Source organism: Cydia pomonella, chromosome 17 (genome assembly GCF_033807575.1).
Source record: "Cydia pomonella isolate Wapato2018A chromosome 17, ilCydPomo1, whole genome shotgun sequence".
In the NCBI taxonomy this organism is placed as follows: Eukaryota; Metazoa; Arthropoda; class Insecta; order Lepidoptera; family Tortricidae; genus Cydia; species Cydia pomonella.
Window position 1 is genome coordinate 12,869,263 of NC_084719.1, and position 12,246 is coordinate 12,881,508.

At 37.9% G+C, this 12,246-nt stretch overlaps 1 protein-coding gene across 2 annotated transcripts; it reads right to left on the minus strand.

The window, feature by feature from the left end:
• Positions 1–752: 752 nt before the first annotated feature.
• LOC133526872 (arrestin domain-containing protein 1-like) lies at positions 753–10,919 on the minus strand. 2 transcript variants are annotated; one of them, XM_061863701.1, is made up of 8 exons: positions 10,421–10,919; positions 10,122–10,246; positions 9,530–9,679; positions 8,851–8,975; positions 5,696–5,794; positions 4,881–5,063; positions 3,665–3,853; positions 753–2,739 (listed from the first exon to the last, which is right to left on the minus strand). In XM_061863701.1, the coding sequence occupies exons 2-8, from the start codon at positions 10,237–10,239 to the stop codon at positions 2,227–2,229; spliced, it is 1,377 nt and encodes a 458-aa protein (XP_061719685.1). In that variant the 5' UTR covers positions 10,240–10,246; positions 10,421–10,919; the 3' UTR covers positions 753–2,226. The 2 variants fall into 2 exon arrangements, with proteins under 2 accessions (XP_061719685.1, XP_061719686.1); XM_061863702.1 differs by having other exon boundaries at positions 10,352–10,919.
• Positions 10,920–12,246: the final 1,327 nt, after the last annotated feature.

Consider the following 12,246-nt stretch of genomic DNA (forward strand, 5'->3'; position numbering starts at 1 on the left):
CCACTGCACCCCATCTAGAACAAATGCTACAAGACCTTAGCACGGCAAGTCTTGAAGTCGGACTCGAAATGAACAGGGCCAAAACCCAGTTAATGACCAATGGCGCGAAACGAGGAGTGAGTCAAGGTTGATGGGCAGGATATCCAATATGTCGACGAATACATATACTTGGGCCAGATAGCATCCTTCGATGACAGGCAGTCTAAAGAAATCGATCGACGCATCGAAAATGCCTGGAAGAGCTTCTGGTCCATGAAGGCACTAATGAAGGGCAACCTTCCACTGACACTAAAGCGCAAACTCGTCGACATGTGTATCCTGCCTATCCTAACCTACGGCGCCCAATCTTGGTCATTAACGGAAGCCCAGAAGTCCCGACTCAAGATTTGCCAGCGAGCAATGGAGCGCAGCATACTAGGAGTTCGGAGAACCGGTCGAGTTAGGAACACCGAACTGCGCTCCAGAACTGGTATTATAGATGTGGGTGTTAAGGCCGCTAAGCTTAAGTGGGGTTGGGCAGGACACGTCTGCCGTATGCACCCGGATCGGTGGGCCAAATTGGCTACCGAATGGACACCGCAGATTAGCCGGGGCAGAGGCAGACCAAAAAAGAGATGGCGGGATGACCTCGACGCTTTTTGCAGAGACTGGCGGAAACATACTTCAAACCGTGATGAGTGGCGGAAAAAAGGGGAGGCCTTTGTCCAGCAGTGGGACACAAAATAGGCTATATCAATAAAATGTCATGTGAATCAGAAATCAATAATTTATTTGCGCAATAGCATAATTCTAATATACAGAGCAATAACAAATACAATAGGGTATAAATGTATAATATCGTTTAAAAAATCTGAAATATAGCACCTTTTAATGGCACATACCAACATACAGCTAACGTAAATCTTAATATCATTTTATGCGTTATTTGTGATTATGTATTTAACTATTTGTACCCTATAAGTAAAAGGCCTAGATAATTTAAAAATAACACAACATTTATAAAACTATTCTGTACAAACATAGTTTTATAAATTACAAATGCACATGAGGTAGTCCAGCAACAAATACTTATAGAGGTTATAATCGTTTATTTTTGTATGTTTAAAATATTTTAGCTGGATTCCAAAATTTTCTTTATTACCAAAGCTGAAGGTTTGTATTACAATGACAGCTCTTACAGGTAGACGGCGAATACAATGAATGCCAAGACTACACATACAGATAATTTTTTAGTATTTGTCTTTCGAAATTCTTAACGATAAGTAACTGTATATAGATAGTTCATATTTTATCTTGTTCTGCCCTTATTTCTCATATATAATCTGAATCTAATTCACTTCGACGTATGTATAGCTCCTAGGTAATAAGACGATGCTACAGCTTAACTAAACAATAAGTACAGTCGCTTGTAAGAAAAGTAACCCCTTTGCATATACAATGGGTTACCCTTTGTTGGTAATCTATACATACCACACCCATTTGCAATTCCTACTAATAGTCATAAATATTAAAGAAGGTAAGTACATGTAGTTCAAAAAATATTTTTTTATTGTTAAATCAATACCACCTGTAGGGATGGGATGGTTGCACTCACGTAGTTAGTATGTGACAGCCACACAAACGACCAAAGCGTGATCATCATAGGCCGAGAGGTCATGTTAGATTACTTGTTATTACAATGAAATTTATAAAAGCGTATAAAAATTAAATAATAGTATAATTTGTGCTTATCATTAATTTCAAAGGCACGGGATACCAACAATAATTTCATATTCATTATACGTTTTCGTGAACTACCCTGCCTGCCATATCATAATATGGCAGGCAGGGTATAGGATTTGCAATCGGCCAGAATCCGCGCGCGTCCTATTAGTCAAACAAATTCGAACCTTCTACACAGTAGTTAGATTTCATATTCAAGATTCAAAATATTTTTTATTCAAGTAGGCCCAGCAACAAGCACTTATGAATATTCATACAAATATGTATAATATCTTAAGCTAAATATCAGAGCAATTTATTGGTGTCATTATTATTCCATAAAAATATTAATTTGGTATTTATATGGCAGCAGTAATATAGCAAGCATTCGACGGAGCTAGGATTGGCGCCATTATTTATATGAAATGAAACTGCGGTATGGAAGGTTAAAATTCTTTTGACTCTCACAAGGCTCGTTTTGTAAATCCTACATTACTCGACGTTACAATTACCCATAGGTAAAACTTACTCCGGAGGCGCGCTTGGATTGAAAGGCGTAGAGGTTCCCGTAGCAGGAGGGTACGCTGGACTGGCCACAAACCCTATCACAGGGGCAGCGGGAGCAGGGTTACTAGGATAGGGAGGGTTAGGTCCAGGGTAAGGTGGGTTCGGGCCAGTAGTAAGATTAACACCAGGGTATGGTGGGTTAGCGCCAGGGTAGGGTGGATTCGGGCTAGGGTTTGCACCTGGGTAAGGTTGATTTTGATTAGGATAAGGATACCCTGCAGGCGGGGCGTAACTTCCAGGATAAGCACTTACAGTATAAGTAGAAACAACTTGTATAGTCTGCGAAGGATATACGTAAGGTGGTATTTCTATAGGTGGTTCTCCTGGATGAGGCATAGGGCCCATAGGTAAGTCGCTTTGTAAGGGATGTACGTATTCGCCGTCTATCATCTCTCGTATGGGAATCTGTCCGAGACAAATTTCCATTTCATCTTCTACGTCGTCGTTGCAGCCGCTGAGGACTATTTTTATCTGGAATAAAAATACATTGGATGTGGTACACAGGCAATAATTTTACGTAGTAGTAGTGCTTAATGCGTTTAGCTGTAAGTGGTAGGTGAGGAGTGTGAAATATAACCCTTGAGAGCCAAAAATACTTAAGATCGTCGTGAGGAGCCCGTGGCCACAGCTCAAAGAACGCATAAGTATTTCGGCGTACACTGGAAATGTAACCTTCATGCATGTAAGTTTTGACTTATGGCCTATACCTACCTACACCATTTTTAGGGTTCCGTAGCCAAATGGCAAAAAACGGAACCCTTATAGATTCGTCATGTCCGTCTGTCTGTCCGATTATGTCACAGCCACTTTTTGCCGAAACTATAAGGGCCATACTGTTCAAACTTGGTAAGTAGATGTATTCTATAAACCGCATTGAGATTTTTACACAAAAATAGAAAAAAACAATAAATTTTGGGGGTTCCCCATACTTAGAACTGAAACTCAAAAAATCTTTTTTCATCAAATCCATACGTGTGGGGTATCTATGGATAGGTCTTTAAAAATGATATTGAGGTTTCTAATATCATTTTTTTCTAAACTGAATAGTTTGCGCTAGAGACACTTCCAAAGTGAAAAAATGTGCCCCCCCCCCCCCTGTAACTTCTAAAATAACAGAATGAAAAATCTAAAAAAAATATATGATATACATTATCATGCAAACTTCCACCGAAAATTGGTTTGAACGAGATCTAGTAAGTAGTTTTTTTTATTACGTCATAAATGGTACGGAACCCTTCATGGGCGAGTCCGACTCGCACTTGGCCGCTTTTTTTGGATTCGGAAAGTGCGTCCAGATTGCTTAAATCGCTCACACACGCCGCACGCGTCGCGGCGCATTTCACCGATGTTGACGCACCTTTAGTCTTATTTTCGCCAAGTTAATACAAGGTCTCACCTTAAAAAAGTAGCCCACTTTGATGGTATTACAATTCTGCGTGATAACCGGTATTAAATCCGGTATCCGGAAGTTGTGTTCGAAGTTTCTCCTCGTCTTGGCTGGGATAGCACCGGTTTTAGAGTACTGAAGCCTGACTTCCGGTTCCTCTTTCTTCGATGGGGGGTCCGTGCTGAAATATTTCACCCTCTGTTGAAGATAAAATGTTTGTCAATTTGTAACCCTCTGTCTGAAGTTTCGAACGCAACCGCTAAGATCGCGCATTGACTAGTACAGGGGTTACTAAACTAAGGGCCCGCGGGCCGTTTCAGACCCGTGAGATCTTAATTTTGGCCCGCGGAAAGAAGCGAGAGAGCCAATGATCATACAATTCGGCCTGCGAAAAGGAAGTAGAAGAGCTGATGGCTTATACGTGGCCCTCGGGTCCAAGTTTGAAGAGGCTCTGGGCTATTATACCGCTTTGACGTCTGCTACACTTAAAAGTAAACAGGTTACTTTGTATAGAATTTACATGTAAAGTTAAATGTAGATGATTATCATATCGGTTGTGGTTGCGGCGTCAGTGTGAAAGCCACCGTATTGTTCTCTCATATAACGCCAGTTTCGAAATAGCCAGAAAACTTTAGTTATAGGACAGATATTACTAGTCGTCTTTTACGTTGTCTTCTAATATAAATTAATAAAAAAACATGTATTTTTCCTCTTACGACCTGTTATGACGTCACTGTAAATCAACTACATAGATGCAACGGTAGTCATCTTTTGTTAATATGAGTGTGCTTGATACCCGTATATTATTTCCCTGTGTATTTTCATTCATGTAAAATAATAATTTACCTCGTCTACAGGAAAACAAAGTCTCAATGAGTCGCAAGAATCAGCACTGTTAGTCTATGCTGAAAAAGAAGTGTCATGGAATAAGGGAACTAAGAGGTACATTTTATGACTCTTTTCATGCCGCACAGACTCTAGCATAATTATTAAGTATTATTAGGTAGCCCAACATGCAACCGAGGCAGTAAATGTTCCATTTTTTAAATATAACGGCGACTTCTGCAAAGAAACTTTGTGGCTGACAGGTTCTTAGACGACGTATTGAAATACTCGGAAAGGGAAGGCGCCAACAAGGTCCGATCTCGAAGTTTATCGCGATTCGACTGGTCGTTCGGAAGATCCTCGGCTATACGTTAATCGTCTTCATGATTATAATACATACCTGGACCAACTCGAAGATAATCTTAGTGACCTCCACGGAGCTCTGGTTGTCAGCTTTGACAGCAATCGGCATCACCATGGCGGGTGCGAAGCCGGTGGCTGGCAGAGTCACGATCACCTTCAATAGCCCTGAGCCACAGAAGCAGGAGCTGATGGCTTCCTCGAAGATAACCTCGTTTTCTACCTGAATGTATTTAAACCAGTGAAAATTGGTAAGAAAATACATTTTTGTTTATTATTTTATAGCGACCATATTTTATAGTTTACACAGTCATCACCCCTTATCACAGAATAAATGTGTCGAAGTCTAGTCGAAGGTCCCATTTTGTCGCTTACCATAAGGAGGAGATTTGCTTGTATCTTTATTCTTTATACAAATAACCTGTCAAAGCGACAAAGTGGGACTTTTTGCTTGGAAACGACAGTGGACAAAAATAATGCCCTGATGCAGACCTGCCACGTTGGTTCGGTGTGTAAGCGAGACAGCACTATGCACGAATATGTATAGCGAGGGACATCGCTCGCACACCGCATTCAAAGGGAAAACCGCCCTAGGCGTTGGCGCCATCAAAAATCTTTGGGGCCATATATTCATTAAGGTTACTTACGTTGTATTATTACAGAGTTTCTATGACCATCGGCTGTATATACTTATTAATTCCCATAAATTGTAGTACGCACTAGCATACTTTCGAGTTCATCAAGTTGCAACTGCTGCAAGCGCCCAAACTTGAACGCTTATTGTAAGACTGACCGTATGTTTGTGATCATTATTACCTAATTAAATTATTAAAATAAAAAGGGTTCTCATTGTACCTGCATCTCTGGGTTGAGGTTCAAATCCAGTGGCACCACAACTTCGAAATCTTTCTCCAACTCCTCGCTCTCACGGCCATCGTGGTACTCGAGAACTGCCTGAATTGTCAATGTAATTTATTTAATGCGTTTGTAGACTGTACACACATAATAAAGGAGATTTAACTTCTTGTTTACATGAAGTTTACATATATACAAATTATAACTGTGTTGACAATGATATCAAAAACACAAAACTAGACACATTGAATCCATTGGATATGACATGAAAAACAGCAGTAATATTGATAAGGTTAAGATAACATATTTGATACTAAATTTTGGCATAAAATACTGCTCATTTTGCGTTGCGCTTACATACTGTACTTACGTGAACTACAAAAAATATACAGCAACTACAAAACATAAGTTGTAGAGGTAAACAAATTAAACATGACCTAATATCTATTGTATCAAATGCTTTTAAATTAAAGAACGTAACCACCCAAATATATTTGTGTGAAAATCCGGCCCTGTTTTTTACCTGCTCTTCGAGAAACATAACATTGCTTCCTTGGCGCTAGCTAGCCGTGGGCTCGCATTACCAGTGCAAGCGAGGTCTTCGAATACGTATCTTTGTTTCGGATCGCAGTGTCACAAGTTAAGCTGGTTTGAAAGCGTTTAGTCGCCTACCTTAGACGCACCAATAGAGATCAGACAGCTATTCTGTTAGAATTCTGTATTAGTTCATAATGAATCTTATTCCGTGCTCAATAGAGTAGTAATTCAATAAACGCTACCTATGCGGCATGACCATTTTTAGGGTTCCGTAGCCAAATGGCAAAAAACGGAACCTAAAAAGATTCGTCATGTCCGTCTGTCTGTCCGATTCTGTCACAGCCACTTTTTTCCGAAACTATAAAAGCTATACTGTTCAAACTTGGTAAGTAGATGTATCCTATGAACCGCATTATGATGTTTACACAAAAATAGAAAAAAAACAATAAATTTTGGGGGTTCCCCATACTTAGAACTGAAACTCAAAAAATCTTTTTTCATCAAACCCATACGTGTGGGGTATCTATGGATAGGTCTTTAAAAATGATATTGAGGTTTCTAATATCATTTTTTTCTAAACTGAATAGTTTGCGCGAGAGACACTTCCAAAGTGGTAAAAAAAAAAGTGTGTCCCACCCCCCGTAACTTCTAAAATAACAGAATGAAAAATCTAAAAAAAATATATGATATTCATTGCCATGCAAACTTCCACCGAAAATTGGTTCGAACGAGATCTAGTAAGTAGTTTTTTTTTATTACGTCATGAAAATTTAAAAAAAAAATTTTTTTCATCAACCCATACGTGTGGGGTATCTAGGGATAGGTCTTCAAAAATGATATTTAGGTTTCTAATATCATTTTTTTCTAAACTGAATAGTTTGCGCGAGAGACACTTCCACAGTGAAACAATGTTTGTGTCCCCCCCCCCCCCCTAACTTCTAAAATAACCGAATGAAAAATCTAAAAAAAATATATCATATACATTACCATGCAAACTTCCACCGAAAATTGGTTTGAACGAGATCTAGTAAGTAGTTTTTTTTAATAAGTCATAAAATAAAAAATATTTTTTTTTTTCATCAAACCCATATGTGTGGGGTATCTACGGATAGGTCCTCAAAAATGATATTGAGGTTTCTAATATCATTTTTTTCTAAACTGAATAGTTTGCGCAAGAGACACTTCCAAAGTGGTAAAATGTGTGTCCTAAGTGGTAAAATGTTGAACGAGATCTAGTAAGTAGTTTTTTTTAATACGTCATAAATGGTACGGAACCCTTCATGCGCGAGTCCGACTCGCACTTGGCCGCTTTTTTTCATAGTGGCACGCGCCTTTGCGGTTTTTAAACAATAGATAAGACGATAATCCGTAGAAGCTCACGGAGAAAAATAGAAACTATACAAGTAAATCGACACATTTTTGTGTCCACGTTCGGAAAAACGTCGCACTTTGTCGTTTGCCGTAAGGACGAGATTTGCTTGTATACGAATAACCTGTCAAAGCGTCTTTATGGCAAGCGACTAAATGGGTGGGTGTTTTACGTTCCCAGCCTATCCTTCCACAAAAGTCAAAATTTAAACGAATATTCTCTTCTCATTAGTCAGAAGTCTACACCTCGACATTGCCAGATCCTTGCTAAAATTGGCGAGTAAAACCCATTTCGGAAAAAAAAATAGTGGGACGTTTTGTCGGCCGTGGACACATTTATTCACGATCTTCGTAAATATGAATATATTCACGATCTTCGTAAATATGAATACTTACTACTAACAGTTGTAACATTTGAAACACTTCATGGAGTCATGGGCATGTTATATTATGTAGTACTTAAATGGGTATGTAATGAACAGTCAGTATCAAATAAACAATGACGCACGGTGGGCTGACAATCAGCTTTCATAGAAACAGGAGGCCTACCGCGAATATCGAAGTTCGTCAATTGCGGGCATTTTTCTCAGTCACTCTAATTACGTCTTAGTGAGAGTAAAAGAGAAAGATCCCCGCAATTTGCGAATTTCGATTTTCCCGGTAGGCCCCCTGAAACTAAATTCCACAATGGCAACAGAATTCCAGAATGGCCAGAAGGAATAGTGAATTTGGTCGAGAAAATAATTTATTATATATTTTTTTTATTGTATGCAGTAATAATGTTTTTTTTTAATTCTTAGTATGCCAAAAAATCTCAAATAATTTGTTTTGTAAGCACCGTCTGTGAGGATATTAGGGTTTACCGTTTAGTTCCAGAGAAAATCCCATTATTGCCATACTCTCCATACAAATGTTTCGAAAAAAAAATACATGAATTATAGTTTACATATTTAGCTACATATTTCTATGTGACAGCCAAAGTGGCCAAATATATCCGAATATATCCTTATTCCTATAGTAATAAATGTGTGTTACTTATTACGATATATTTGTACGGTCAAGGAATTTAATATCAGTACCATTTCATACCTTATCACAGTAACAAGGTACGAAATATAATGGAAATTAAATTCTTTGACTATATGACTGTACAAACAGACCATTAATAGGCCTTATTATCTGTACAATAAGTTTTACGAATTGTCGATTAATATAATTAACGATAATACACGAACATTGGCCATATTTACCTTTACAAAGTAATAAATGGTTCTCTCTTCATCATCATCCCCAGTACCGAAGCTCGAAGGCACTGTGGGCGGTATTTGGAACCGGAACGGTATCATGTGGCTACCGGGCTGCAGCTGAGATACACCTGGGATATGTTCGAATATAAAGCTTAATGTCTAGCCAAGATGATTCAAATTGTTTTAGTGTTAGTATGACTCACGACGGTTTAAATTCGGTTTAAAATTAAGTTTAATGTTTTAATTGCCAATGAAAATCATGGTTGGTCGAGTCTAATTTTCTGCTTACTTTAAAGGGGCCCGAACTTGGCTAGAATAGGATGTATTATTTCATCACGGAGTTACGTTTATTATTGTTAATTATTCAAGGTTCAAACACTTTTATGAGGCCAAGTTGCTTAACAACCTTAACAAATCAGAATGAATTTTTTATCATTGAGGAGTTCTATGCTCTTCATCAGCAATTGGTACTTTCTGGGTCCAAACCCTCTAGTCTATTAACCCTTTAAACACCACGCCTGTCGTGTGCGACACGTCATCGTAAAGCTAAGTGAGCTACCGAGACCTCAGCTGGGAGCCTGAGGTGAGGTATTGCTGGTACCAGTAGCTCACCTTTTTAATTTGGAAGTGTTAAAACCATATTTTCACTTTCTGTATAAAAAAATATTTCAAACATCCATACCAACACCTCCACAGACACATTGCTCTACATGGAAGAACACCTCTTCGCCGCCATATGGTATGTTATTGTAACTCCGCACTCCGTCATATTCCTCCACCTCTGTTTCCTCCCAAGACACATTGGCTTCCCCGTGAAACACTAGGTTGATGGCTGAGTAACAGAAAAAAAACAATGCAGATATCAAAGAGTTATCATATCTAGTAATTTAATTAACAGTTATTGAGAGAGTTATCTAAATACTGAAGTAATAAATAAAAAGACCTTTGAGTCCAACCAAACTGTTTTCATTCCAAGAGATATGTCAAAATTGTGGCTCCTATTCCTATGGAATATATATGCATTTTCATAGCCAAGTGCATACTCAGCATAGTTGGAGTCAAAAAAATTGTTTACCAGACAATATTTGAATAATTTAAAACACCACTTAACAACAGAATCATTGGTTTTAATTGGTTGTTCTAAAGTAACACCAACTGTTTTGGCCCAAAAGTAGTAGATACATATTTTAATATAGACTTTTATTACTTTACAATATGGTGCAAATTCAAATGAATAACAATTATTTGTCAAGAATAAGGTTGGCACTATTTACCCTTGAACTGTAGTGGCTGATTAATTCCAAACTCAAGCTTCCCTGACAACACTTGCCCGGCATAGTAGACGTCCCGCTCCTCGTCCAAAGTTATACTTCCATTCTCAAATCCCGACATTCTTACACTGAAAAAAAAAGGTAATCGATGCCATTCATTGCAATATCCTAATTTAAATTCTTATCATTCGTCTCTTGGGCACAAATCGACAGTAAAGACCGGAATTACTTACACGGGGTTTTTAACCTCTTGATTATGAAAATAATGTATCCGAAACTATAGTTTTAAAAAGTCTACATACATAACCTTGGTCAATCCGGCGCCTACCGCCTAGTCAACCACCCAGCCCATTCCTGCCAAAACAATAAATTGTACATTCAGCTTCAGCGGTGAAGACGAAAAAGTAATGGTAGGAAATTAGAAAATGATGCTCTATCCCCTTGTAATACGGTTTAATTATAATTGTAAAAGAGAAGAAAAAAGCCACAGTAGATTTGGGGAGGATCGGAGCGTCCTGTGACACTGACAGTGATAGCTGTCAATGTCATTTGACTGGGTTTGACTTTTATAGTGACGCTCATAAGCAGTGCAAACTCAAATAGATTCTAATTGTATCGATATAGTTAGCTAATGAAGTTTAAATGGTTCTAATACTTATGAATGACTTTAATAATTGATTGTAATTAACTAATTGAAATGATTATTTCTTAAGGAGTAAACAAAAAACTATTTTTAAGCAACTGTTAACAATAATTCACTCACATACGAGTCGCACTCGCGCCCTGTGGGTTCCGTTTTTTTTTTTTTCTTAAGTCTTACCCATGTCTGATTAATTTTTATTATTAATTATTTCTAACAACTCATGAGCTCACAATATAACGACAAAACTTATTAAAAGAAATAAAATGTGTAAAAAGGCCTCCCTTAACTTTTAATTGAATATGTATTTATTATTTTGTTGTCATAGTGGCAATAGATAAATACAATCTCTTAAAATTTCATTTAGGTTGAGCTTACCGGTACTTATAACTGCTCTTGCTTGAGACTACTAATGTGCAAAAAAAACTACACACAAAAATATAGTAGATTGTTTAAATATCTCAATTTAGGAAAATATTCCAGCGGCACATCAGTCATCATGAGATCCTGACCTTTAACATCTTGACAGTAGTTGACACCGAATCCATTTACAGACAGATTATAGACAGTGATGGACGGCTGACAACGTAATCGCAGCAATCGATTCTCAACCTTCGGGTACGAAACCCAAAAAAATTATCTGCTTTATGTAACAAATAACTTAAATCAATTAATTTTATTGATTACTTATAGAAGAAATCAAAATATTTTTACTATATTTTTTTGAAAGTGGGGATTGGTATTGGTAAATGTATGTACTAATGCGTTGGGATTGTTTCAAAATAAAATTTCAGAGGGGGTAACAATAATAAACGAAAAATAACAACACAGAAACTAAACTAACACTAATTGCAATAGCAAATAGAGAGCGATATACAATCAACCTTGACCCTTAAATAATAGGCACCAAATTACCAAAAGAACACGTAGGGAGCGATACGATATCAAGCTCGACCTATTATAAAAGGTACAAGACAACTTGTCGAGTTGGCGTCCGACTCCAAACTGTTGTGTCTCCAACTCTCCATGACCGTCTCTTTCGCAGGTATATCTGGCTCACCGGGATATAGCGGTACAGAACTGATAACGGTTTCGCACATGGCGAATCCTAATAGCGTTTCCCACACTGTCTACAAATTAGTTTATAATAATAGAGTAACTTTATACATTAGCGTCTGCATCAAATCCGGTAGTTCTGATTTTTTCCAGCCCAATGAATAATCCAAGTTTGTGACCTCGAGCGCCAAACGCAACTGTGGCAAAAAATGAAGAACTCGAACTTGAATTAGTAGGGTAAGTATGCACAATTGTCCGTATCCCTTAGGTCAAACAAAGCTAATTTGGTCTGGTAGCCACGAGATCGTACCGTGCCTACCCGCAAAAAGAGGGGGGAAATCCAATCTATACTATATTTCTTCCTGCTATTAGCAACTAGGGCAAGTTATATATCATTCAATGAAGAAATATACCATAGATTGGACTTGGTGA

Coding starts and splice junctions, on each gene's coding strand:
- LOC133526872 (XM_061863701.1), bottom strand. CDS start 10,239: ATGTCGGGATTTGAGAATGGAAGTATAACTTTGGACGAGGAGCGGGAC. Junction 9,680..10,121: donor TCAGCCACTACAGTTCAAGG/GTAAATAGTGCC, acceptor TCTGTTACTCAG/CCATCAACCTAGTGTTTCAC. Junction 8,976..9,529: donor ATGTGTCTGTGGAGGTGTTG/GTATGGATGTTT, acceptor AACATATCCCAG/GTGTATCTCAGCTGCAGCCC.